At 44.2% G+C, this 27831-nt stretch overlaps 1 protein-coding gene across 1 annotated transcript; it reads right to left on the bottom strand.

Moving 5' to 3' along the window:
* Positions 1-7569: 7569 nt before the first annotated feature.
* Positions 7570-19408, bottom strand: LOC144373024 (interleukin-20 receptor subunit beta-like). The gene is made up of 6 exons (XM_078036156.1): positions 19272-19408; positions 17545-17735; positions 13543-13667; positions 11244-11494; positions 8085-8185; positions 7570-7769 (listed from the first exon to the last, which is right to left on the bottom strand). The coding sequence occupies exons 1-6, from the start codon at positions 19343-19345 to the stop codon at positions 7570-7572; spliced, it is 942 nt and encodes a 313-aa protein (XP_077892282.1). The 5' UTR covers positions 19346-19408.
* Positions 19409-27831: the final 8423 nt, after the last annotated feature.

The raw sequence follows: 27831 nt of genomic DNA, 5'->3' as shown, positions 1-27831 counted from the left end.
AAGGGACATCTCTATATTTTCTTTTTTAATTGCTCAAGAATGATAATTTTATTTGTATGGATCCATCCAATAACAACAATTTTTATTAAGTATTTTTATGAGTTTTTATTAAGATTAATAATTTTATTAAGTATTATCACTATCATAATTCAAGACTTGCTCAAAATCTGAATTCCTTCATGGGCAAATAGAAAATGGTGGTACTTCTAAATAAACTGTCTCTTCTTCCCAAGCTAAAATTGTCAGGCAAGCGAATCTGGAGCTTTTTAGATGAACAATTTTCAGAACATGATGTATAGACAGCTTAATTCATCCAATATGTATACACTGAATGCCTGCTTATGTGCTTAGTGCCTCAGCATGCAACAAAGATTGTAGAAGGAATGAATAGAGGCAGGTGCCGTGGTACACACCTATAATGCCAATGGCTCAGGAGGCTGAGGCAAGAGGATCACAAGTTCAAAGCCAGCAACAGTAAGGTGCTAAGCAACTCAGTGACACCCTGTCTCTAAATAAAATAGAAAATAGGGCTGAGGATGTGGCTCAGAGATTGAGTGCCCTTGAATTCAATCTCTGGTACCTTCCTCCCTCCGCAAAAAAAGAATGAATAGATGCCAGGTGCTGAACTAAGTACCACAAGTAGGTGGTGGATAAGTCGCATACTCTGCCCTGAGGAGCTCTATCTAGGCCAGACCTAGTTTAAATCCCACATCATCTTTTTTTTTTTTTTAAATCATGGTTAAGAATGTATTTTGCAGTTGGTGTTAATAAAGAATCTCTGTGCCTTCCACTGGAGGGTGACTTATGTGTCCTTTATCCAAATGCTCATTAGGTTCCCTATTTTGAGTTACCAACTTAAAAAAAAAAAAGTTAATGTCTCGAATCACTCCAAACTATTATTGACATAGAAACAAAAGCCACTTGGCCTAGGACCTCCTAGGGTTCTCCTCCTTCTCCTGTATTCAGCCCCCAGAAAAAGAGAGAAGGGAAGGAGAGTCAAAGCCAACTCTCTCTCCCCACCCCCAGGTTTCTGGCTTCATCAACGGACAGAGATTCTAGTCAGGAATTTTGGATTGCAAGCAACAGAAATGCATGCAAACCAGACAAAAGTTTTATGAGGTCTTAAACCATCTCAGCCACTTACAGAAAACTCTGGGCCCAGGAGAAGACAAAACCCACACTATAAAAGTACAGACTGTCACCTCTTCACCCTTGAGTGGCTCCTCAGCTTCTCCAGTTCCCTCTGTTCCTGTCCACCCTCCCCGTCAGCCAGCTCTGAATGTCCCCTTCTCTCTAACTTCAGTAAGCCTCGATTGCCACTCCAGACATGACTCTACCACAGCCTTCCTGCTCCAGTGCCAACCATGAACCGGAAATCTTGATCACTTAATAGAATCCTCAGAATAGGGATCTGATCAGCCCAACACATCTCATCTGAGCCAGCCCAGCTTCTCAGTGAGCTCCCTTAGGGATGGAGCAGACCTTAACACCTGCCAGATGTGACTGATGTGGGGTCAGGTGGCCTGCTGTTCACTCCTCTGGGATTGTGAACAGAAAAAGAATCTCTAAAGGAGGGGCTTAGGTGATGTGGGTGTCCCCAAGGGTCCAAAATTCAGTGATATTCTTAAACATCTGGATTTATTCTGTCAATATTCATTATGAAAGTGCTAAATGCAAGACAAGAGAAGAGGGTTGAGGTTTAAAATTCCCCTGTTTAGGAGGACAGAATGAAAAGGACAGCAGAAAAAGCAGAAATTTTCTATTGTTTGACTATGACGCTCTTGGGAGAAGTTTGAACACTCTGTTGTTTTCTCCTATTGCTGCTTTAACAGATTACCATATACTTAGTGGCTTAAAGCAAAGAAAATGTATTCTTTATAGTTCTAAAGGTCTGAAGTCTGCGTGGGCCTTATGGGGCTAAAATCAAGATGTCAACAGAGGCAGGTAAAGTGGCACACACCTGTAATCCCAGCAACTCAGGAGGCTGAGGCAGGAGGATCGCAAGTTTGAAGCCAGCCTGGGCAACTTAGTAAGATCCTGGACTAGAGATGTAGTAGTAAGGTGTCCCTGGGTTCATTCTCTAGTACCCAAAAAAGACACAAAGCTATCAGCAGGGCTGTGTTCCACTTGGAGGTCCAGTGGAAAATCCACTCCTTACCTTCCCCAGCTTCTAGAGGCTGCCAGCATTTCTTAGCACATAGCCCCACACTTATTATTCCACAATGAATATTCATAGACTAGGTCTATATATCCAAGAATACCACTGTCTTTGGCACATTTGGGAGATGCCTGCCTCACCCACATCCGCTTCATGATCTTGCATCATTCCTACCTCTTTTTCTATTATCTCATCTCTGATGTGACACTCTCCTGTCTCCCTCTTTCTCTCACAAGGACCCTCGTGGTTACCTTAGGTCCCCTCAGATAATCCAGGATAATCTCCCCATCTCAAGATTCTTAACTCAATCACACTTGCCAAGTCCCTGCCATGTAAGGCAACAGATTCACAGGTTCCAAGGTTAGGACGTGGACATCTTTGGAGGGCCCAACACAAATACAATGATCACATGGGTTAAATCCTACCACGAGGCTGTGGAAAAACCACCAGGTCTAGGCTCTACCATCTGATCTGCTTTCTTCAAAAGCATCACTTGAATAAAGGAGGAGTTAAAATTAAATGCCAAGAGATTAGGAGTATGTGGGATGGTACAGAAAAGGAGGCAGAAATTCTGACCTCTCCTTGGAGAAGTCTAGCAATGGGAGAAGAGGAGAACACTGTAATCTGAGGAGTCATCAGGCCAGAGGAAGAAGTTGTGATTTGCTTGCCACAGCCTAGTGAGCCCCTGGCCACCAGGAAGGAAAGGTCATCCCATCAGTTTCTTCCAAGTTTTCCATCATTATTTTGTTCTATGTTTTTCAGGAGGAGTGAAGGGGACAATTTTATAAGACATCTTGAATGGCTAAATTCAAGCAAAACCTAAAAACATGTCTCCACTTGCCATGCAAATATTTATCCAAGCTTGTCAGATGGACCCCGACAGAAAGCACATTTTGCCACCAGAGTAAAGAAAGATGTCACTGAAATTAACTTGGGTTTCAAGGGTGACATTAATACAGCTAGACTGTGGAGCATCAGGTCCCAATTTACATGTCAGCTTCTGTGGTGCTAAATGGAAATCTTCCCCTTGTTGAGCCAATTATGTAGGTGAGAAGCCCCCTGCTTCAGGGCCCAGTGCTGGACTGTCTGTGAGCCTAAGGGCCACTTATCTACTCATGTAGGTGAATTTTTTGATGCTTGGCTCTAGAGGAAAATGCATCTTACATAAGGTGCTGTTCCATAGATAAGTCTGTTGTTAATATGCCTAGACTGCCTTTGCCACGGCTATTATCACAGATACATGCGACGTACATCTTTTTTATCGGTGTACATTGTACTCATGGTAAAAATAAATAAATAAATAAAGCAAAAGAGACCACAGGATGTCATTTTTTTTAAAAAAGAAGAAGTTTTGCTACAGATTCAACCCATACCACATATTATTCCTGATGTATAAAACTGGAACATCAAACAGGCATTAGTCAAATTTGTGAGATTTTCAGAATGGAGTTCTCTACAGTTGGTGTGCTTCAGCAGTATTTCCAGGATGCGTGACTAGCTGAATGAACTGCTCAGTACTTCCTGTTATGATTCTGACTGTCATTACTGTTTTAAAATGTGTGGAGGTGTTTCCTGCCCCCCACAGTTCCCCCCTCCAAAAAAAAAAAGAGGAGGAGGATTTGGTTATGAGCTCTTTTAGCTCAGGGAATAGCTCAGGGAGTAGAAAAATAGGGGCAGATATTCCTATCTTCTCTGGGCTATTTATTCTTTAACATCTATTTATTCTTTAACTTCTCACCCAGGGAAACTGAGGCAGTTCCACCTCATGCCTGTTCCAATGAAAGCCTTCAGCAGTGTGAGCCCCAATGACATTATGTTGGGGGAACTGTCATGTCCCTCTGGTGAAAACTCCCATCTGCCTGGGGGTTCAGAGGCACAGCCGGTAACCCACAATCCAGCACCAGTTTTAAAGGTGTTCAGGCAGTGATGGGACAATAATTGTGCTTCCCATTCTACTGGACCCAGGAAGGCAGAAACTTGAACACAGATGAACAATATTGAAATCAACCAAAGCAGCCAGAGCCAGGCCCAGAGGCTCACGGAGGCTGAAGAGGCAGGTTGAGAATATCATCTCTCTGTGTCCTCACCTGCGAGAGTCCTGGAGTGGAGTAGCTGACCAGTGACAACTTCCACATTCCGACTGCATGCACGCAATCCTCCTGGACAGGCTTCATGGCCACTCTTAATACATTTCAAAGCAGCTGAAATGCTGGCCAGGGACCGAAGTCAAGCCCTGGCTGACCCTTCTGGCCTGAGAAAAGCCCAAATGCCTGATGAGCACTGATACTGAGAGGAAAGAGCACAAGGCACATGTTAGAAAACCGGGACAGGACGGGTGGTGAGACTGGCAGGGCCGGCCTCCTAAGCAACAGGAAGCCTCAGTAGAGGCTGAGAGTGTTCTGGCTCATCACTTGCCCCAAGAGGGTGCAGCTGACAGCTTAGATTTCAAACAACAGAAATCCAAGGGAGGAGACTCAGCGCCCCACTCCCTCCCCTGGGCTCTCTCTCTCTCTGTGGGTTCTTCTCCTGGCTGCACTAGGCTTTCGCTCTAATGGCCTCCTGTGCTCCACCTCCAGACTTGACCCGCTATAAACAGAGATCAGTTTTTAGAGTCCTAGACAGGAGTGGACACTAGGAGAGAGTCTTAGTCACTTCCCAGAGCTCAATCCAGACCACAGAATTCTTCTCAGCCCAGAACTCTTTGTGTTCCCAGCTCTCCCCATCCCCCACCCTCTGCTGCTCCCATCCGCAGCTGACTCCCCACCCACTGGTGAACCCTTAGTTATGTTGCTATGTTGCCTTCTCCAGAACATGGAGCATAAAATGATTCAGTCAAAAGCTCCTACATCCCCCCACACACACACACACAAATCCCCTTCCTAGCCCTCTGCTGTTGACAGCATAGTAAATGATATCATGCAGACTGTGCCAGGGTGCCCATGTTTTGCTCTGGACCCAAATGACAATTCTTCTCAACATAAGTTTAAAGACCTCTTCACTGTTGATTGTAGCAGCAAATAACACTAAGAAATCAGGACAAGGAACCCAACAAAAAGGCCCCCCAAACAGACTGAATGCTCCGGTTTAGAGAGGGCAAAGGATGAGAGGGAGAGATGGTGGGAGGAGGTGAAAGGGATAAACAAGAGCACAATTATCCGCCCACCTAGCCTGTCAAGCTGCCAGCCAGTTCTTCTACAGAGCACAGACAAAACACCCTGCATTTGTGAATTTAAAAACCGACATCAATTGCCTCCTATGCGCCTTTCCATAAAAATCAACAAATAAAGAACCAATGTTTAGAGATTTTTCTTTGAGTGTCTGCAAACACAAAGATAAACAGTTTACTGTAAGTAGGTCCAAAAGTGAGTCCAATTGCTAGTAAATTATATTGGCTGACTCTGTCAATGTGGTAAGGATAGCATGTCATCTTGGGACCCTTGGAGATCCTTATTAGTTATGCCAGTTAAGGCTACACATTTTATGTAAATATGTATATTTATATATTTCAGTAGATGATGCAGAGGCCCTCGGGGACATAAGGTGAACAATCCCTTATCATTGATGCCCTGGAGGACTGTCACATGATTTTGTCATGCTGTTAAGACATGTTCCTGCCCCGAGACCCCTAGAACTGCTGAGCTCAGAAAAGAGGTAGACAGTTTGCAGGGGCAGCTCAAGCCTTGCAGGAGTAACAAGTTTATTAAGATCCAGACTTGAGGCTAGGAAAGCTGTCAGGATAGACAGGCCTGGAGGCAGGGAAGCCTGAGGTGGGGTGGGGACTCAGGCTGCAACAGAGTATCTGGGGTCTGAGGATTTGGGAGAACTAAATCTAACAGGGTGCTTGGCTGGGGCTTGTGCTGGGCTCTGAGAGTAATAGCTGCTTACATAACATTGATACTAGCTGACAATTCACTCTGCAGAGTACAAGCATTTACCCATCCAAGACCAGACTTTGGCAGGGATCAGGATCAGCCCTTGTGGCAATGACCACACTGGTGCCCAGGGGTGACCATCTGTGGTTTAGGAAGAGCACGGACAGGGTATGGAGGCCTTAAGAGGTGATTCTCCTGACCCAGTATTAAAAGCCCATGGGTACTTGCACAGGTAAGGTAAACATCAAAGCAAAAGTTTGGAATTTTTATTCCAAACTTGCGATGTGATTCAAACGTTAGAATGCTGATTCTGAAAAATACCCTGGAGAAGGGAGATCTCTCCTATACCCTCTGATTAGAAATTGCTGTGGTTTGAATATGTTCTTCCAAAAGCATGTATTGCAAACTGAATTCCCAAGGCAACAGCCTTAAGGTGGGACCTTTGAGAGATGATTAGCTGAGGGCTCTACTTTCACCAATGGATTGATGTAGATCATAAAAGGACTTGAGAATGGGAAGAAAGAACCTACAGAATAGGAGAAAAACTGTGCTGCTTCTTCTGACAGAGGATTAATAGCCAGAATATATAAAGAACTCAAAAAGTTCAGCATCAAAAAAACTCAGCCAGGCTCTGTGGTGCACGCCTGTAATCCCAGCAGCTGGGAATGCTGAGGCAGAAGGATCCCAAGTTTAAAGCCAGCTCAACAAAAGCGTGGTGTGAAGCAACTCAGTGAGACCCTGTCTCTAAATAAAATGCAAAACAGGGCTGGGGATGTGGCTCAGTGGTTGAGTGTCCCTGAGTTCAATCCCTGGTATTCCCCCCCAAAAAAACCCCTCAATTTATTAATGAGAAAATGAATTAAACAGATGTCTCAAAAGAAGAAATGCAAATGGCCAACAATACATTAAAAAAATGTTCAACATAATTGGCAATTGGAGAAATGCAAACCAAAACTAAAATGAGATTTCATCTCACTCCAGTTAGAATGGCAACATCAAGCACACAAACAATAATAAATGCTGAAGATGACATGGAGAGAAAGGAACACTTCTATACTGTTAGTAGGATTGTATATTACTACAGCCACTACGGAAATCAGCATGGAGATTCCTCAAAAGACTAAGAATGAAACCACCATATGACCCAGCTATACCACTCCTCAGTATTTATCCTGAAGAATTAGTTGTTATACTATAGTGATCCATGCACACCCATGTTTATAGCAGCACAATTCACAATAGCCAAACTGTGGAACCAGCCTAGATGTCCATCGATGGATGAATGGATAAAGAAAATGTGGTATATATACACAATGGAGTTTCAGCCAGTCATAAAGAATGGAACTTAAGAATATTATGTTAAGCAAAATAAGTCAAACCCAAAGGTCAAAGGTCATATTTTCCTCAGAACCAAATGAACTTCTATTGTTTATGAATTACCCAATCTGTGATATTCTATTCTAGCAATACAGACTGAGACAGGTGCTCTTCTCTAAAAACCAAAAAACCCACAAAAAGCATGCCATGCCCACCTAAGGCCTAAGGTACAGCCCTCTGATCAGCATCATGCTGCAAGGAAAGAGGAAGCTTATTTACCAAGGTGTCTGGGAGGACCACCACGGGGCAGCAGGAGTACTGGAGCAGCTGACCCATTTTCCAGATGGAGAACGGCACAATCACGAGGATCAGCATGAAGCCAAGGAAGGCAAACAGGGCCAGGGCCAGCGGGAGAGCCTCTTCTGGAGACAGAAAGACAAGAAGACGCTTAGAAACCACAATGAAGGGGAAGCCTCCAAACCCAGGCCTCCCCTGACCCCTGGAGTTGACGCCGAATGTCAATCAAGACGGCAGAAGCCAGAAACCTGAGATTTGATAATGTGCTCTGGTGACCAAAATTGCCGCCATTTTTCTAAAATCTAAATTTTAGATTTAATCTAGAAAATCTAGATTAAGGTATGCTTTCCAGAAAGCTCCAGAGAAGATTAAAATCTCTTTCTCAGGAAGGGGAAGGGAGGAGCATTGTGTGTGAAGGCAAGAGTGGTGTTAGCACATACCTGGCACAGCTGCCAGAGGAAGGCACCCGGCCAGGCCCCAGAACTGGCTGGTGGTAACCGAAAACAAAGTGTTTCGCAATTTGCTCTTAGCACTGATCCATCTTATGGAAGAGAATATTAAGTCCGGAAAACAGTCACATAATAACTATGATATATCAAGCCCCTGTTATGTGGCTCCTCCTTCCATCTCTATTCTGGGGGCTGGGTGGTAAACCCCTGATCTTTGCAATGGGCATGAGTTTCTCTGCTTCTATAAGATGATTCTATGCTCAGAATGGTTAGGCAATTTATCCCAGGTCACACAGATAGGGTTAGCTCCAAAGCCCATAATTATTGTAATTGTAAATGTAGCAGAAAGGACCAGACCTGGGCATCTGGAGATGCAGAAGGGGAATGCAGTATTTTCCCATCTCTGTTCTGTGTAACCTGGAGTAGCTCATTTAAGCGCCCCCTGGTCGGGTAGTTAGCTCACAATGTGAAGGGTAACTTAGCCAGGGAGGTTGTGGAGAAGCTGGTAGTCACACAAGTGGCTGGGGCCATGCATATTGTTTCAAAGATTTTGAAAATTATTTTAGCAGTGTACATTGAGAGATACACAAATGTTCATACCCTTTCAATCCACTCCTGTGATTTCAATTCCAAAAAAATAATTCCAAGAAAGGAAACAATTATATGCATCGGTCTGTTCATGGAAACTTCTGGAATACAGCAACAGAACCCCCTTCTCTGCCCAGAGTGGTCCCTGCCCCTCCCACCCCTCCAGGCATGTTCTGGTAAATTTTCCTCATGGAACCCACTGATACCATCCCATCTTTTGCTTGTTGGGAGTCTGTCTCCACTAGAGGGGAGGTTCTTGAGAGCAGGGATTTCCCTGCTGTATCCAAGTGCACAGGCCAGGATTTGGCACACAGTGAATACTCAGTAAATATTCATTTAATAAAAGAATGAATATCATCTTCAAAAGCAAATGAAAGCTGGGTGTGGTGGCGCCTGCCTGTAATCCCAGCAGATCGGGAGGCTGATGCAGGAGAATCACAAGTTCAAAGCCAGCCTCAGTAAAAGCAAGGTGCTGAGCAACTCAGTAAGACCCTGTCTCTAAGTAAAATGTAAAATAGGACTGGAGACATGACTCAGTGGTTGAGTGACCCTAAGTTCAATCCCTGGTACCTACCCTCCCCCAAAAAGCAAACAGAAGTGATTCAAATACCCAATAAAGGGGATTCACCAGAATGGTAGGCTAGTCATTCAGCTATTAAAATGAAAATTGGGACAGATACACACTTGGTTACTACAGCATGGTTTATAGTGGCAAAGGACTAGAAAACACAAAATATTCTCATTAATAAGGAGATAGTAAATATACTGGTTTACTATGCAGCATTTAAAAAAACTGAGGTGGACCCAAAGATACTGACATAAAATGATGCTCATGATATATTGCCAAGTGAAGACGAGCCAGGCACAGAACACTAGGTATGGGATAGGCCCCTTTGTGTGTGTGAGCACTGGAATCACACAGACAGTACTGGGAGGATTAAATGCCAGACTCACCAAAGTAAACCTCCTGAGTGGTATATGGGGAAGAGTGGACAATATTTAACTCTGACCCTTTTTAAAATTTCTGTGTTGATTGGATTTTTTAAACAAGACATGATTTTTTTGAAAGTGAATAAAATAATAATCAGAAAATTTACATGGGAACAGTTATAGATATGTTATTGGGGAAAAACAGAAAAATAGGCACAGTGTTTATATGCTATAGAACTCCGACGTGTAGGTAATGACTGAGGGCTACGCTCCTTTGGAGGGCAATTTGATATAGACCTTTAATTTAATCAAAATTAAAGGTCTATATCTTCAACCAAGTCAATCTACCTCGAATAATTTATCCTTCAAATAAATGTATACCAGAAAAATTATCTTTTTTTTTTTCTCACAATGTTGGGAGGGTCAAACTTAAGGTCTTGTGCATGCTAGACAAGCTCTCTACCACTGAGCTACACACCCATCCCTGGCAAAATAATCAATGTATTAGCGGAAATTAATTAGAGCATTGGCTATAATACCAAAATATTTTGGGAAAAACTAAGTGCCCATTAATAGGGGACTAGTTAAATCAGTTATTTCATATACATATAATGAAATAGTATGTAGCAATAAAGAAGGATAAAGGAACTACTTCATTAATACGGCAAAATCTATAAGATACATAAAATGAAAAAGACAAGATCCAGAAAAATGTATAGAACATGCCACCATTTTTGCTAGCCTCAGCAACAGAGAGATGCTAAGCAACTCAGACAGACCCCTGTCTCTAAATAAAATACAAAATAGGGCTAGGGATGTGGCTCAGGGGTCAAGTGCCCCTGAGTTCAATCCCTAGTACCCACCCCACAAAGAAAAGGAAAGGCAATATATGTAAACGTATTCTCATTTACTTGTATATGCATTAAAAAGTCTTCAGAAGTATATGCAAGAAGTCCGTATCTATGGTAGAGGGTATAGGAATTTTATGGGTGGAAAAAATGGATATGGAAAATAAAATTTCCATGTGTCTCTTATATTTTTTGCACATATGAATGTACTATATATTCAAGGCTAAAAGATCACTCACACACACACACACAAGTGGTGATATTTGAATGGTAGGATCATAGGATGTAGAATTTTGTTGGGTTTATTTTTTCCAAAAGGGTTTTCAAGTTATTCAAGTTTTTAGACCATAACATTTCAAGGGGGGTCTGGAGGTGTAGCTCAGTGGTAGAAAACTTGCCTCGCAACTGTGAGACAATGAGTTCAATCCTTAGCACCACATAAAAAAATTAATTAATTAATTAAAGGTATTGTGTCCATCTACAACTAAAAAAAAAAAATTTTTTTAATGTCAAGGGGGGAAAAAAGAGGCTTCTGGAGACACTCCATAAAGCCCCTTCCAATAAAAGAAACTGTGGAATTGTATGGTGTATGACCTCCTTCCCAGGCTTGCCAAGAAACCTGGTGGCCTCTCCTGCAGCCACCTCTAATCACAGGCAGTATTCATCAGCCTTGACACATCTGGCCCAAGGAGGAGGAAGCTCTCACGGGGAGAGTGACAGCTGCCTAAAGATCCCCACCCAGCACTAGGATGGCCTCCTGCACACATTCACCACCGGAACCCACCCAGGTCTGTGAAATCGATCAGAATCAAAGGCACCTGAGCATGCACCAAGAGGGGCTGTCACCTCTGCAGGGGCCCAAGGCACAGGCAGATCTTCTTTACTTTGCACCTCCACACACTCTGCCTGGTTGAAGGCACTGTGCCTCCCGATGACCTTCACCAGAGACTGGGCCTTCACACAGTATGTGGCTCCTGGGTCCATGGTTTCCAGGTGCACAGGAACGCCCCTACTCCTCACCACTTTGGTCTGTTCCTTTGGGAGAATAGAAAACACAGTTATTCTCTGAGGGTAGCAGGACTGGAAAGGTTGAGGAGAGCCAGGAAGGGAACACTGCAGAAATTTCCTATCTGGGGTACATACAGAATGTTCCCTGTTACTCACGCATGTTTGCACTCACTTGCTCGTTTATCCACTCACGTTTATTAGGCACCTAATAAGTATCAGGCACTGTTCCAGGAACAGGGACAGAGCATATAACGAATGAGGCAAAGTCTGCTATTGTAGAGCTGTCGTGGGGAAGACCAACAATATATACATACATGTCAGGTGGCCATAAAAGCTGTGCAGAGAAAAGGCAAGGGGCTAGAGAGTGACAGGGAGGCACTAGTTTAGACAATGTGGTTAGCGGAAACCTTTCTGAAAGGATGATACTTGAGCAGAGACTGGAAATTTGTAAATCTGACTGGGCAAGGATTTGGCATGGTCACTGCTGCCACAGAGATCAGTGCATAAAATCAGAGAGCTGGTGGGCCATGCCTCCCCACTTGCCCATCCATCCCTCTGTCTATGCACTCCGCTGTCCACCTTTCCACATCCACCGCCTGCCCCAGGCCTATGCTCTGCATCTGAGCCTGCAGAGGCTTGTGTAGGCTGAGCCTAGGTGACTCAGGGCACATACTTCTCTTTCAGCACTGGCCCTGCCAGTTACAAGGGTGGGGAGCCACTCTGTCCCAAAGAATCTGAGGGAGCTGTGTGCTGCCTCCTGCCAGGTGCTGACCCTGTCCCCAGCACCACTCCACCTGTCTGGTTGGCAATGCCATGTCCTATCAGTTGGCTCTGACCTCATGGGGATAAGGGCTGGTATTATTGCCTTCCCTACCTGCCCCCACCCACCTTCCAGGGGACTCTTCCCAACCTAAAGCCCCTATTGAGTGTGTGGCAGGGCATATGCACTGCCCTCAGACACCACTAAGTGATCTGGGATACCTCCGGTCTGAGAAGGGTCCTACCAGAGACCAAGTAGCTCCCTGCAACCACTAAGCTTGGCCCGATGAGCATGAACAATGGGATTCCTCTCCAAAGACTTTGGTCTTGGGAAACTGAATACCTAGATCTGGAAGTAGGGATAAAGGGGAGAGGATACTGTGAGAGGCCTCAGGCTCAGAGGCCTTGAGTGGCTGGGAGGCACCATCATAGGCGTATGTTGGAAGGTGTGATGAAGGGCAGGGCCTGGGAGTAAGCTGGGCAGGGAGCCACAGGAAGAGGACTCAGCGGAAGGAAGCAAGGCCACCACAGGTAGGGGTCCCTGGAGAAAGGAGACTCTGCCAGCTCTGCTCAGGGATTCTGTGAGAGCCCATATTAATACTCTGAGAAAGCCCATTACTTCCTGGTGCTGATGGGAGCGGGCCTCTAGGCCCTGTCTCCCTCTCAGCTTGGACAGGGGCTCCATGGATTTGAGTGTTCCCTCACTTTTCATTGGTGCCCCACCCCTTCTGCTGCTGCTGTTTTGTGAGGGCTGGACTCCACTCACCTGGACTACAGCAGCCTTCCCACGGGGAGGAGCAGCTCCCTCCCGGGCTTTCTGCATGGCCTACCTGCTCCTAATTAAATGTGCTTATTCATAAGCCAGCTCCTGGCTGGCTGCCCCCTTCTCTTCCCTGCCAAGATCCACACCCTCAAGAGGCTTGTACCAGCCTCGTAGGCTCTTGAAATCATCCAGTTGATCTGGAACACCCTGGCCTGCTTCCCTTAACTGGCTGAGGAGATCAGCTGATGAGAGAGGGGAAAAGTCCATTCAAAAGATGTTCCAGGTCAATCTAGCTTAGTTTGGGGCATGAGACTGTCCCCCAAACTTCAGCAGATCTGCCTGAAAATGTTCCCAGCCAAGACCAAAGTGGACTAAGGCATTTTTATTTTTTAAAGAGGCCCACGGAATGGTCAGCATCTAGTCATCTCTCCCTCCACAGGCTTCACCCAGAGCTGCTCATTCTCAGGCTGCCCAGACAGTGAGCACTGCAGGACCTGGCTCTCCTCACCCACCCTCAGAGAGTTGTGCCATCTCCCCGCAAAGCCCGACTCACCTTGGCACCAGGCTCCCTCCTCCAGTAGGCCACGAGGAACTCAAACTGTGGCCCCAGGTCTTCCAGTTCAATGACCAGGTGGAAGCCATCCTTGGACACCTCCATCCTGGGTGGGGTGAGGATGGCTGTTGGCAAGACAAGGGCAGAATCAAAGCCAGTCCCAGGCAGGACCACTTTTTTAATGATGAATGAATGAAACCCAAATGGCAAAGATTTACTATGATTCTGTTTTTTTTTTTTTTTTTTTTTGGCCTCTTAACTTCGATAAAGTCTTCTATTCTTTTCCAGAAATATATATACTCAAGAAAAGAGAAAAAAGGGATTACATACTCAAGTAGACATTATTACTTTCCCTTCTAAAATTGTGTGCTCCAGGTTCCACTAACCTAATATTTTAGTAGACATTGCTCTTCACCTTGGCTCATCTAATGAGCAGATGTCGTTTCTTAATGCTTGCCAAACACCTGCCTGAACTTGGATCTATGTGGAGCATAGGTGGGCCCCATCTTTTCCCCTTAGGAATGAACATACCTAGAAGGGCATGTGCATCCCTATAGTTCTCATAGACAGTGGCATGTACAGGCATCTGAATACTTTCAGACATCTGCAAACCACCAGAGGCCTGTGGATAGGTTAGCTATTCTGTTCTAGGCCTCATCTCACATCCTGACAGAGGGATATTATTGGCAAGTCAAAGGCTTTTTACAAATTTTAACATTGACTCTAGAAATTACAATTTAAATATAAATATCATCTTTTACATTACTTGGATCCCAAAGAGAGAGGAATCCCCACCAGCAGGCCAAGAACAGAAGGGGTCACAGAGGCAGCTCCCACCCCCTCGCTACTGATGATAAATCCATATGTGCCTTGCAGATCCAGGTCCTCTGACCTCCATCTTTATGGAGGATAGATATTATTAGAGAAAATGACCCAAAGTTCATAGAAGAATTTTTTGACAGTGTTGGGCCAGGAACCTCTGTCCTAAGCATTCTGCATACTTGTCTCATTTAATCCACCCAGGAAACCTAAGAGGGTAAATATTATTCTGTTTGTATGGAAATGTTAAGGGACTTTTCCAGAATCACAGTTAATGACCAGAATTTGAGCCCATGTCTATGTTTCTAGCTCCCCCATGAGGGGTGTTTATTCTTTGTACCAGGCAATCCCAAGTCCAGCTATAATTAAAATAACTAGGAAGAATTTTGAACTCCCAATGACCAGGATGCACACAAATCAGTCAAATCAGACCCTCCAGGAATGGGCCCCAGGAGTGTGGTTCTCAAGCTCCTCCTCGACTCCAACATGCAGTTGAGGCTAAGAACCTCTGCTCCCAACAAGGTTAAGGGCAGAAGATCCTCTATAGGGGAGCCTTAAAGAAGGATCTTTCACATTCCTGGGGGAAAGTCAGAGTAGCCTTTTACAAACAGAAAAGGACAGACGGAATGCCTTTAAGAGATCACCAAGCCACCCAGCCCAGTTGCTGATTCCACTCTGCAGGGATAGCTCAAGAACACATCTTCAACCTTCTGATGCAAGTACGGGCTCCTTTCTTCAGCTTTCCCTGCAGCAAGACCTTTTCCTGTTTATTCTGGCCTTCTCAGCCCATGTTTGACAGCACAGCCCTGCCCACATAGTTTGGAAGGCACTCCCTTATCTATTTGACCCCAGTCTTCCTTCCAACAGCTGCCAATCCCCAGCAATAGTCTTGGCATCTCCCAGGTGCCAGAGGGAGGTGGTGCTGGGTGCTACCTGGGTACTGCAGGCAGAGGCAGAGCTGCAGTGCCCTCCCCCAGTGCCTAGGATCCTGCCATTTCCACTAAGTCCTCCCATTGCCTGGGAAGGAGGCCAGAGGGAGGAATCCATTTTTGGCACCACAATTCCTACTGGTATTTCATTCCAACAATCCTGTTCCTGCCCCACCCCTCCACTCCTCTGTTCTCTGGCTCTCCACTCCAGGCATCCCTAGAGCAAAAAGTGATAACACCTACCCACAGTTGAGTGCTATGGTAGGATAGCACTCCGCTGAGTAATTTACACATTTCTTCTCATGTGGTCCCTACAACTATCCAGTGAAGCAACCTGTTGCCTCTTTTACAGAGGAAAAGGCAGGGACCCAAGCATCAAGTGACTGAACTGGGATTTGAACCACATCCCTCAAGTTCCACGGAGCCAACTTCCCTTTCAAAGCTGTCTTCATCTTCCTCAGCCTCTTGCTTGGGCGCCCCCACCTTCTAAGTCCCCACCTTCTAAGGTCCACCCAATGTCACAAGTTCCTTAACCACCCTGACCTTGTCCCATTACTTCCTCTGCCCTCACTCACAGCAGAGAATCTTCTGCCACCTCTGAATAAAAGGCTACCAAAGGCCCTTGCCCTTGTTCTTCCTGCAGCTCCCAACCATCTGCATTCTCACCCACACCTGCTTAGGGGAAGAGCTGCCCTGTTGCTTCCCACCTCCATCAGTCTTCCACCCCGGCAACCACACTGTCATCCCCTCCATTCCATGAGGTCACTTTCTTGAGGACCCATGCAGGGGCCTCCTTCAGCCTTTTCTCCCTCCATGACCTTCCAGCCCATCCATCTTCTCTCCATAGACATGTTAAACCCTGAGGTTCCCCAAGACCCCAGGATCTCTTTGTCTCCCATATCTTCTCCCTGGATAATCTTATACTCTCCCAAATCTTTAGCTACCAACTCTGGTGTTGTGTGTCTCTGGCTTTGACCTCTCTGAGGCCCAGATCCTGATGTCCAGCTGCCAGTCAGGCATCCATGGCATGTTATTCTGCTGGAACCTCCATCACAAAGGGCACAGAGACACAGATGTCTCTCATTGCTCAAGACCAGTTGCTTCTCCCAGTGTCTCTGCTTTGGATGACATTCTCTCTGACTCTAATCAGAAGCTGGACACCATCACCATCTCTCCCAGCCCTATCCCCTAATAACTGGTCTCCAAGCCCCGTCCTTTCTAACTCATCATGTCTCTTGAATTCATCCTTTCCTCCTCCTCCTTCTCCTCCACGCTTGGGACTGGGCTCCATCTTGAATCAGCTGGAGTGTTACAACCCTCTCCTCACTCTTCCGCTGCTCTGGACAGGCTTGCCCATTCCAGGTCACTTTCCACACAGCAGCCAGAAGGATTGTGCTGTGAGACAGACCTTGCCTAGACACTCTCTCTTCCATGGCTACCTTCTGTTGACTTGACAAGCTTCATATCAAAGCCACATGGATAGCTGCTTCTCTACCCCCTGCCATCAAGTCCTGGCTTCTACTGTTTTCCACCTCTGCACATCCTGTCATGCTCTGGCCATTGCTTGCACTCAGCTATATGTGAACACCTACCCGGATTCTTGTCTTCTTTTTCAATCATTTTCCAGGTACTATAGCAATTAGAAGAGTCATTTCCCAGCAACCACAGAAGGGTACTATTTCTCATGGCCATTAAAGAAATAGATCTTTTTAAACAACAAAGTTGCTGACAGTCAGTAAATATGGAATTCAGGAGGCACCAGAAGGGAGGCAGTATAAGATTTATGGAGGTACGAGTGGTGTAGTCAGAGGCAATCTTAGAGCTATCTCCCTATTTCCGGAATAGCCAGGTTCCCAATGCCAGGGTCTCCACAATCCACAAACCCTGACCAAGACAGTCAGCAACGACATCCAAAGTCAAAGAACCAAAGAGAGGGAAGTGATCAGCAATTTTAAAAACATATCAGCGAGCTGGGGGTTTAGCTCAGTGGTCGCACGCTTGCCTAGCCCATGTGAGGCACTGGGTTTGATCCTCAGCACCTCATTAAATAAATCAACAAACAAATAAAAACAAAGGTATCATGTCCATCTATAACTAAAAATATTTTTCAAAAATGTATCAGTAAGAGTGGTTTACATCCACCATACTCTAGCTTTGCAAGATTATTTTGATGATAAAAAGGATCCTGAAAGTCTTGGTGAACATGAGAAGGGGAACATGGTAGAGCAGAGAGTAAGGAAAAAAAGTGCCTTACTTGAGTTTCGATTAAAGGGGTGCTTCAGGGTGCTCCAGGCAGAAGTCTGGGAGCCCAATGTGGCCCTGACGCGGAGTTTGTAAGGGACTGTGGCAGTGATGTCATCCGTGACGTCACACTTGGGTTCTTCAATGACTGTGCACCAGCTGGTGGGGATCCAGATCCAGCTTATGTACAGGCTCTCGTACTCTCTGGCCAAAGAAAAGAAGATGCAGCGTCACACCAACCCCTTGACCCAGGCGCAAAGGTGATGGGTACTGTCTCCATTCTCCCACTCTTCATAGTCAGCATTTGCTCCCCACCCCCAGCTCCTCCACTCTCTTCCCTCACCAACCATCCATTCTTCACTCCTTTTGTCACCAGCCAAGGGAAACCTAGGCATGAATCCCAATCTGTGTATTTCTCTCCATGTCCACAGTCAGCACCCTTATCGCAGCCACCCTCATGTCCTGCCTTGCTGAGGTCTCCCAGCCTTCGCTCTTGCTGTTCTTCAAGCCATTCACCACCCTCAGCATACCATGACATTTCTGTCTTCCATGGCTTTTTACAGCACTTAGAATGGGATCCAAACTCATCCCTATTGCTATAAGATTCTGGCCTTCTCTCTCACCCTGCTCAGAAGAGAGATATTCTTGCCACACTGACCTCCTGGTCATTTCTCCCAGAATGCTGATCTCTTAATTCCAAAGGACCTTTGACCAGCTGTTCACTCTCTCAAATGATCTGTCCCTGCTGTTCACAGGGATGGTTCCTTGCAGATCTGATGTAAGGATCACCACCTCAGAGATTCCTTTCCAACCACCTATTATAAAGCAGCTGCAGAGTCAGCCCTTTTGCCTCAGCCTTACAGTTGTTCTAGCACAAATCACTCTCTGAAATTGCCTCAAGCATTGCTACCCAGTAGAACTTTCTGAATTGATGGAAATGTTCAGTACTGGTAGTGCTCAATATGGCAGCCACTAGCCACGTATGGCCCTGGAGCATCCAAAATGTGACTGGTGTGACTGGGAAGCAGATATTTGAGTTTAATTTAAATTAATTTAAACTTAAATAACTCCCTGTAGCTAAAAGATACATATTGAAAAAGAATGGACCTAGTATATTTTCTGCCCATCTCCTCCTTCATATATTAAGTTCCCTATATCCAGAAATGTTGTCAGCTGTGTCTTGAGCCTACAATACTTACACACTTCTAAATAATGTGATCAGTTTGTATTTACTGCCAATGAAATACATTGAGCACTTTCTCTGCTGCTGTCACTACTCAACAGTTGCAAATTCCTGGAGAAGACTAGAGCCTGGTAGGCCCCAGGGCCAGCTGATCTTTAGGGTGAATATTTGTTTTGGCTTCTAAGTACAAGACTATATATAGTCAAGAAAACTGAGATCTCTCTCTCCTCCCAAAGGATCTGGGTCTCCAATGATTTGTCCATCTCAAGTCAGGGTCAAACTCTTTGGACAGCTGACTCACTGTTGAAAAGAAGCCACAACAAAATGTATGTCTACACATTCATGTTTCTAGAGAGTTCACTGTCAAAACCAAAGGGCGGTTCCTTGCTTCCTTGACTCTTTCAATGCCCACTCACACAGAGGGGGCAGATCATTGGAGATAATCCATCCCTGGGCTCACAAGGCCTCCTTGAGCCAAGAAGGAAGGGGCTGTGTCTCCAGGAACTAATTGCTGTCTGAGGGAGGAAAAATTATTCAAACAAAAACCAATCACTCACCCCTGATACTCAACAGAATAGTGTACTGTTTCTCCAGGCAGGATCACTGGGCTCCATGTCAAGAGATGCTTCATGTTGGTTGAGTTCACAGAGAGGTTCTGAGGGGCAGGCAGACTGGCCACTCCATCTGAGTGAAGGCAGAGAGGAAGGCTGAGGGGTGGCTGACATGGGGGAATGCCATAGCTTCAGACTGGTAGTGTCCAGTGAAAGGCCACACAGGTTTATGAATGATGACAACTCCAATTTTATCATACTTGTGTTAATGCTAAGTTTTGGCTACCATAATTATAATTCTGCCTTTGTGATAAAAAGGCATATTAACAATAATAATGGGTAATCTTAAGCAAGATCTTATATTCTATTAAGCTATGTGCTAGATTGTTCCTTTAATCCTCATTACCCTACTGGGACTAAGGACCATTGGTTCATCCACTATACAAATGAGAAAACCAAATCCTATTATATAGGCATGATATGTATGTACTTATTTTAACAAACATATAAAAATTGTACATATTTATGGTACACCTACCACATGGTGCTTTGATACACACACATATTGTGTAATGTTCAAATCAGTATCTATCTCCTCAAACATGTATTATTGCTTTGTGGGGAAAAAACATCCAAAGTCCTTTCTTCCAACCTTTTAGAAATATCTAATACATTATCTATACTCACTCTACTGTGCAATATCAGAATTTTTTCACACCAATTCATGTCTTTATATAGTACAATTCTTATTACACATATATATCACAATTTTTCACATCTCTGTTTGTATATAAAGTATATTGACACCCAATTTGTGTCTTCATACATGTACTTTGATTAATGATGTCCATCATATTCCACCATCCTTGCTAATCCCCTGCCCCCTCCCTTTCCTTTTCACCCCTCTTTCCTATCTAGAATTCATCTATTCCTCCCATGCTCCTCCTCCCTACCCCATTATGAGTCAACCTCCTTATATCAGAGAAAACATTTGGCATTTTTTGGGGGGGAATTGGCTATTTTCACTTAGTACCATCTTCTCCAACACCATCCATTTACCTGCAAATACCATGATTTTATTCTCTCATATTGCTGAGTAAAATTCCATTGAGTATATATGCCACATTTTTTTTTTATATCCGTTCATCCACTGAAGGACATCTAGGTTGGCTCCACAGTTTAGCTATTATGAATTGTGCTGCTATAAACATTGATGTGGCTGTGTCCCTGTAGTATGCTGTTTTTAAGTCCTTTGGGTATAGCCCGAGGAGAGAGATAGCTGGGTCAAATGGTGGTTCCATTCCCAGATTTCCAAGGAATCTCCATACTGCTTTCCATATTGGCTGCACCAATTTGCAGTCCCACCAGCAATGTATGAGTGTCCCTTTTCCCCCACATCCTCCCCTACACTTATGGTTGTTGTCTTCATAATAGCTGCCATTCAAAATATCAGAATTTCTCAAATCTAAATATAATTTAGTACCTGTTGGCCAAACTGTTTTTCCTCTTCTCTCCCTCTCTCCTACTCCCCCCATGCTCTGGTAATTACCACTCTGTTCTAAATCTCTATGAGATCCACGTTTTGGGATTCCACATCTGAATGAGATCATGTAATATCTCTGATTCTGCCTGGTTTCATTTAAAGTAAATTCCTCCAGTTATATCCACGATGTTGCAAATGAAATAATTTCATCCTTTTTATGGACAAACAGTATTCCACTGTACATGTACCACAGTTTTGTCTTTTTATAAATTAATCATTTAGGTTATTTCCATCTCTTGTCTATTGTGAATAGTGCTGCAATGAACACAGGGATGTAGATATCTCTTCAACATACTGATTTCATTTCCTTTGGATATATACCCAGTAGTATGATTGCTGGATCATATGGTAGTCTTATTTTTTAATTTTTTGAGAAAGCTCCACACAGTTTTCAACAGTCACTATATTAATTTATATTCCTAATAATAGTGTGCAAATATTCCCATACTTGTCAGTACTTGTTATCTTTAATCTCTTTGATAATAGACATTTGTTTTTGGTCTGTCCTGGAAATTAAACCCAGAGTCTTAAACATGCTAGGCAAGCATTCTGCCATTGAGCTACAATCCAACCCTGATAAGTCACTCTTACTGGGGTGAGGTGTTAAATCATTGTAGTTTTGATTTGCATTTACCTTATGATTAATGATATTGAACATTTTTCATATACTTGTTAGCCATTTGTGTGTCTTTTTAAAAATAAATGTCTATTTAGATCTATTATCCATTTTTTCAATCAGATTATTTGAGTGTTTTGTTTGTTTTGCTATTTGAATTCCTTATATATTCTGGACATTAACCCTGAAGGACATTGCTTATGACAGGCCCTTATTCCAGGCTTTGAAGCAGTCATGTGCTATGTCACCTTAAGCAACTTGTATTAACCTGAGCCTCCCACTCCTTTGTGGCAAACCCATGCAGGCTCTTGCCAGCTTCTTGTCATATTCCTCTCCTGCTCATGCCAACATTTGGTATGAAAGCACATCCCTTCATGACCTCTAACAGTGCAAAATGGGCCATCAGCTTCCAGGTGGGGAGTGCAGGCTCGGGTCAGCTATGAAGTGAGTCCAGTCATAAGAGGTGCTAAGCCAGCCTAGAGACTCCACCCCAGAGCAATTGCAAGGCCATGAGCCAATCTGGGACATAAGTATCTGCTCACATAGATGTGTGCGGTACACCCAGAATGGTTTGCTCAGAATGAAAGAAGCCTGTGAAGCTGAATCTACTCTCATAAGGACTTTGGGTACCCCAAAGCGTAACCTTGCAGGTAACCCCAGAGTGATCTTGACCCTCTACTGAAATCCTCTCTCCTCCATTTTACATGCTCCTATTTTAATGCCCAACACCTGCCTCTCTTTGCTGTTATAATCACAGTGATAACATCAACAGCACAGTGGAGTGAAGGGACAGCTGGGGCCCTCTGTGCCTATCTCCATATTGGCACCTGCTGTTTGTTATCAAGCCCTCTTACCACAAAGAAATGGGGCCGGGGGGCTTCTGGGAACACCCCATCTGATTCCCTTGCCTCTTCTCTAATGTAGGACACTGGTGATACACCTTCATCTCACACGTACTAGCCACAGTCAGCCCTATGAGGAAACACCTGGGGCACCCACAAGGAGGCTTCCTGACCTCCCAATTCCTCACTTTGAAATCATCAAAGAGATGGAAAGGCAAAAGGCCATATGGGGGTGGGGGTGGGACAGGAGGGTGAAGCATGGTCTCCTCTGACATCCTTCCTCCTGGAAAATTTTTTAAAAAAAACTATTTTGGAAATATGAAGCTGTATAAATGTAAGGCTACATTTCATATAATAAAAATTATGTATTAATATAATTTTTTCATTAATATACTTCAATTATATACTTTAAAAGCCCTCAAAAATTAAGTCTTCAGACCCAGATGGTTTCACTAGAGAATGCTACCAAACGTTTACAGAAGAATTAACACAAACTTTACACACACTATTTCAATACATAGAAGAGGAAAGAAAACTTTCCAACTTATTTTCTGAGGCTAGTATTACCCTGATGGCAAAACCAGACAAAGATAATTTATATTTTGTTTGTTTGTTTACAATGCTGGAGATTGAACACAGAGTCTTGTATGTGCTAGGCAAATTCTCTACCACTGAGATACAGCCCCAACCCAAACAAAAATAACTTGCATAAGTGTTTTTACGAACTTAGGTGCAAAAACATCAATAAAATATTAGTAATCCAAATCTAATAATGTATAAAAATTATGACCAAGTAGGATTTTTTCCAGGTATGCAAGGGTGGTTCAACATTTAAAAGTCAACTAGTGCAATCCACCATGTCAATAAACTAAAAAAGAAAAACCACATCTTTTCAGTTGACACAGGAAAAAGTATTTATAAAACCTAACACTCATACATGATTAAAACAAAACAAAGTCTCTCTTCAATTAAAAAGAGCAAAGAGTTTATGTGAACTTGAGAAAGACCATCCACAGAAAGTCTACAGCTATGATTTTAGCAACATAGTAAGAGACTGAATTCTTCCCCACTAAGAACAAGAATAGGCAAGGATTTCCACTCTCACCACTCTTATTCAACAGAATACTAGAAATTCTAGTCACTGTATTAAGGAATGCAAAAGAATAAAAAAATACAGATTAGAAAGGAAGGAGTAAAACTCCCTCAATTTACAGATGATATAATAGCATATGTAGAAAATCCCATGGAATAAAACAAGAACAAAAACAATTCTTGATATTCCAAGTAAGTTCGAAAGACATAAGATAAGCAAAAATTAATCATATTTCCATAGATTAGCAATGAAGATTTACACATAGAAATTAAAACTACAATCACTCAAAAAAACAGTGAAATGCATGAATGCAAATCCAACAAAATATATCAGGATTGATATGGAGAAAAGTTTTCAATGTTGATGTGAAAAACTAAAAAAGACTTAAATAAATGGAGAGACATATCATGTTCACGGATTGGAATATTCAAAATAGTTCAGATGGCAATTCTCCTCCAAACTGACACACAGGTTTCACACAATTCTATCAAAGGCCTGTCAAGATTGTTTTTGTAAATTTTATTTTAAAAGGCAAAGGAATTAGAATAACCAAAACTACTTTTTCTTCTGTGTGTGTGTGTGTATACACACACACTCAGCATGTGCTGAGCAGCTAACTAACCCAAACTAAAATAATTTTGCAAATAAAGCAGAGGAACTAATCTACTCAATTCCAAGAATTATAATAAAAATTGGAAGCACTCCCTCTAAAAACTGGAACAATACAGGGATGCTCTCTTTCACCACTCCTATTCAACATTGTCCTTAAATTCTAGCCAGAGCAATTAGACAGATGAAAGAAATTAAAGGAATATGAAAATAGGAAATAGGAAAAGAAGAACTCAAACTATCATTATTTGCTGACAACATGATTCTATAGAGGAACCAAGAAACTCCACCAGAAAACTTCTAGAATTAATAAATGAATTCAGCAAAGTAGCAGGATATAAAATCAATACCCATAAATCAAATGCATTTCTATACATCAGTGATGAATCTTCTGAAAAAGAAATTAGAAAAACTACTCCATTCACAATAACCTCAAAAAAAAAAAAACTTGGGAATCAACAAAAGAGGTGAAAGACCTGTACAATGAAAACTACAGAACACTAAAAAAAGAAATTGAAGAACACCTTAGAAGATGGAACAATCTCCATGCTCTTTGAAAGGCAAAATTAATATTGTCAAAATGGCCATACTACCCAAAGTACTATTCAGATTCAATGTGATTCCAATTAAAATCCCCTCATTCCTTATAGAAATAGAAAAAGCAATCATGACATTCATTTAAAAAAATAAAAGACCCAGAATAGCCAAAGCAATCCTTAGCAAGAAGAGTGAAGTAGGAGACAACACAATACCGGGCCTTAAACTATACTACAAAGCTATAGTAACAAAAAATGGCATGATATTAGCACCAAAACAGACATGTAGGGCAATGGTATAGAATAGAAGACACAGAGACAAATCCACATCAAGACAGTTATCTCATACTAGACAAGAAGCCCACTCATTCCATCAGCACACTCTACCTTGTCACCCTGATGGTCTCTTCATTGTCATCACCATTTTTTTTAATTTTGTAGGGAAGTTTTAGGGTCACAGCAAAACTAAATGGAATGTAAACAGGGTTCCCTGTCATGGACTGAATGAATGTCCTCCTCCTCCATTTTCTCTCTCCTGTGTGAGGACACAGCAAGAAGATACCCATTTGAAAAAGGGCCTTCATCAGGAACTGAATTGGCCAGCACTTTGATCTTAGTCCCCCAAGCCTTCAAACCTGGGAAGGAAAAGTTTGTTGGTTAAGCCGTCCAGTCTGTGGCATTTTGCTATGGCATCCCAAGATGGCTACCACACTGACATAGGCCCTTTCACATACACAAAACCCCCTTGCCATCAATATCGCACACATCAGAGTCTTGCACTTGTTGAAATCAATGAACCAATATTGACACATCACATTTCTTTTGCAAATATTTTCTCCCAGTCTATGGCTTATCTCGTTCTCATGACAGTGTTTCATCATCTAACATTTTTATGTCTAATTATGTATGCACAAAGATTATCTAGTGCATGCCACAGCTTATGAATACATATTTGCAGGATACTGGAGGGTAAATATCCAGAATCAGAATTGTTGGGTCAGTGTGTTTGCATTACTAATCAGTGTTACCAAACTAACCTTCTTATGTGTTAAATCCATTTAATTCTCTTACCAGCAATGTAACTATACTCCCACTAGACACTCATTAAAACAGTGGACTGTTAAACTTTAGACTCCTAATGGACAAACCATCCAACATACTCCAGAGAATGTACGAGTGCCATAAGAAGAAAATACGGTTAGCCTACAGCAATGGGCAGCTGATGCCCCAGGCTGGGAGGAGCACTGGCCATGGCACCAGGGCTGCTGGGCAGCAGAAGCCTCCACAGTCCTACAGGGAGCCTGGAGCACAGCTCTGCAGAACCATGCTCAGCCCTGGACAGAGGCACATGAGTTCCCATCACAGGCTAGAGTGTGGCAGTCCCAGGTGCATGCCTGTCATGCCAGGCACCAGGGAGGCTGAGAAAGAGGAACCTTTAAGGTCAGCCTTGGCAATTAGACCTTGTGGCCAAGGGGGAAAAAATTACAAGGGTCTCTGAGGGTGGAGCTCAGGTAGGTCACTTGCCTAACAGGCTCAAGGACCTGGGTTCAATCCCCAGAACCACACATACACCAAAAAGTGACCTTGGAACATAGTTTAAAATGATGGGTCAGGTACACAGAAGGAACCAGGAGAGGGTTTTTAAAGCGAGGACTTAAACCCCAGAATCCACAGGTGCGACAGGAAAACAAAAGGACACAGAGTCAGTGACACCTGAAATACCTGGGCGGGTCTGTCTTTTAAGCCGCCTCCTGCCCCCAGGTCACCTGGGCTCCTCCGTTGCCCTCCCCTCTCCAGGGGGCCTGCGGGTCAGGCCACCTCTTCTCCTCTGAGGTCCACGGCGCAGGCCACACTGCTGAGGCCACCGCATCCTGAACAGGACCCTGCAAATCAAAACCCACCCGCTGTGACCAGCAGCTCCGCTGAGGAGAGCCCTCGGGTGAGAACCGGGACAGCGGGGTCGGCCGGTGGGCGCTGTGGGGACCGCCCCGGCGGCTCCAGGGGACAGGCAGCCCAGGACCGAGGCTCCAGGGCGGCGGCAGAGTCCTCCCGGGTCCCACCCTCGTGTGGGCGCCTAGATCGGGGCGCTCCGGGTCAGCTCACCTTCTCAGCTCCTGGATCCCGGGAGCCAGACCCACCACACCCCGAGCTGCAGCCCCGCCTCCAGGGCGCTACTTCCGGGCTCCTCCCACACGGAGCTGTGCAAGGTGGTCCTTTAGCCAGGGATAGAAGGTAATAATAGCCCAAAGGCTTATTTGGCCTCATGGTTCTGGGGGATCCATCCCTAGACCTTGTGACTCCGCCACTCCTTTGGGGCTTTGGATTGCACAATGGAACAAACTGCTGACATCATGAGCTAGGAAGCAAAGAAAAAGAGAGGATGGGCATGAGGTCCCAGAATGTACCTTGGGGTGCTCCCTCAGTGACCTAGGCCCTACTTCCTAAAGGCCCGTAGGACCTCCCCATAGCATCACCCTGCAGACCCAGCTTCCAACTCATGGACCTGAGGGATACACTCTTCCAAACCAAAGCAGTGTTGGAACTTAAGGGAGACTCTCTCTACCAGGTACCAAAGCACTGCAAGTGGAATATCCCTGCCTATTCTGGGCTCCTTGTGCTGCCAAACAACATGCACAGGGAGGGGTGCTATGTTGCCTATGCTAGTAGTCCCAACGGCCAAGGGAAGATCTGCTCTAGAGTGGGGCAGGGAGAGCCAGGTCTGGAGTCTTGCAGGTGCATTGGACATCTCTTATTATATTTCCATGTCCCACTGTACAAGTTTATGGAAAAAACTATAGCAACCCAAGTAAGACGGGACTGCCAGTGGAGTTCCCATAGGAGAGGAAGGTGGGATCACTCTGCCAGCTAAAGATCCCTGTTTAGCAAAGGCTGAGGGGATCATGGAGCAGGTGAAGGGATGTCATTACCCCGTGGGTCCTGGGACCAGCTACAGAAGCAGGGTTTCTGCAGTCATGCTGCCGTTACTTCATTGTTGCCTGCAGTCCCACTACTTTATATAGAGGATGTCGCTGGTGGCTCCCTTTCTGTTTCAGGTGGGAGTGTGACTGTAACAAACTACCATAGGTAGGGTAGCTTATAAACAATAGAAATTTATAAGGACACCAGTTGCATTCCTTAAAGCCCCACCCTCATGTCACTGAGGCTTCACCTCTTAAGACCATCATATGGGGGGTTAGGGATCCACACATGAATCTGGGGGACACAATCATTCAGACCATACCAATGACCAAGCTGACATTAGCTTCCAGTGATATGGTAGCTTTTTCCCACCCATATTAAAGAGTGAATATTGAGGCGCGAAGGTGC

This window comes from Ictidomys tridecemlineatus, unplaced genomic scaffold, assembly GCF_052094955.1.
Source record: "Ictidomys tridecemlineatus isolate mIctTri1 unplaced genomic scaffold, mIctTri1.hap1 Scaffold_212, whole genome shotgun sequence".
Taxonomy (NCBI): Eukaryota; Metazoa; Chordata; class Mammalia; order Rodentia; family Sciuridae; genus Ictidomys; species Ictidomys tridecemlineatus.
The sequence above is the reverse complement of the archived record's forward strand: the minus strand, read 5'-3'. Positions and strand labels throughout refer to the sequence as shown.

What these genes read in the sequence shown, in the direction of transcription:
- LOC144373024 (XM_078036156.1), bottom strand. Translation starts at nt 19,345, where the DNA reads ATGAAGCATCTCTTGACATGGAGCCCAGTGATCCTGCCTGGAGAAACA. An exon ending in TATTCTGTTGAGTATCAGGG is followed by an intron (nt 17,736 to 19,271) that starts GTGAGTGATTGG and finishes TTCTTTGGCCAG; the next exon opens with AGAGTACGAGAGCCTGTACA. An exon ending in TCCTCTGGCAGCTGTGCCAG is followed by an intron (nt 7,770 to 8,084) that starts GTATGTGCTAAC and finishes TTCTGTCTCCAG; the next exon opens with AAGAGGCTCTCCCGCTGGCC.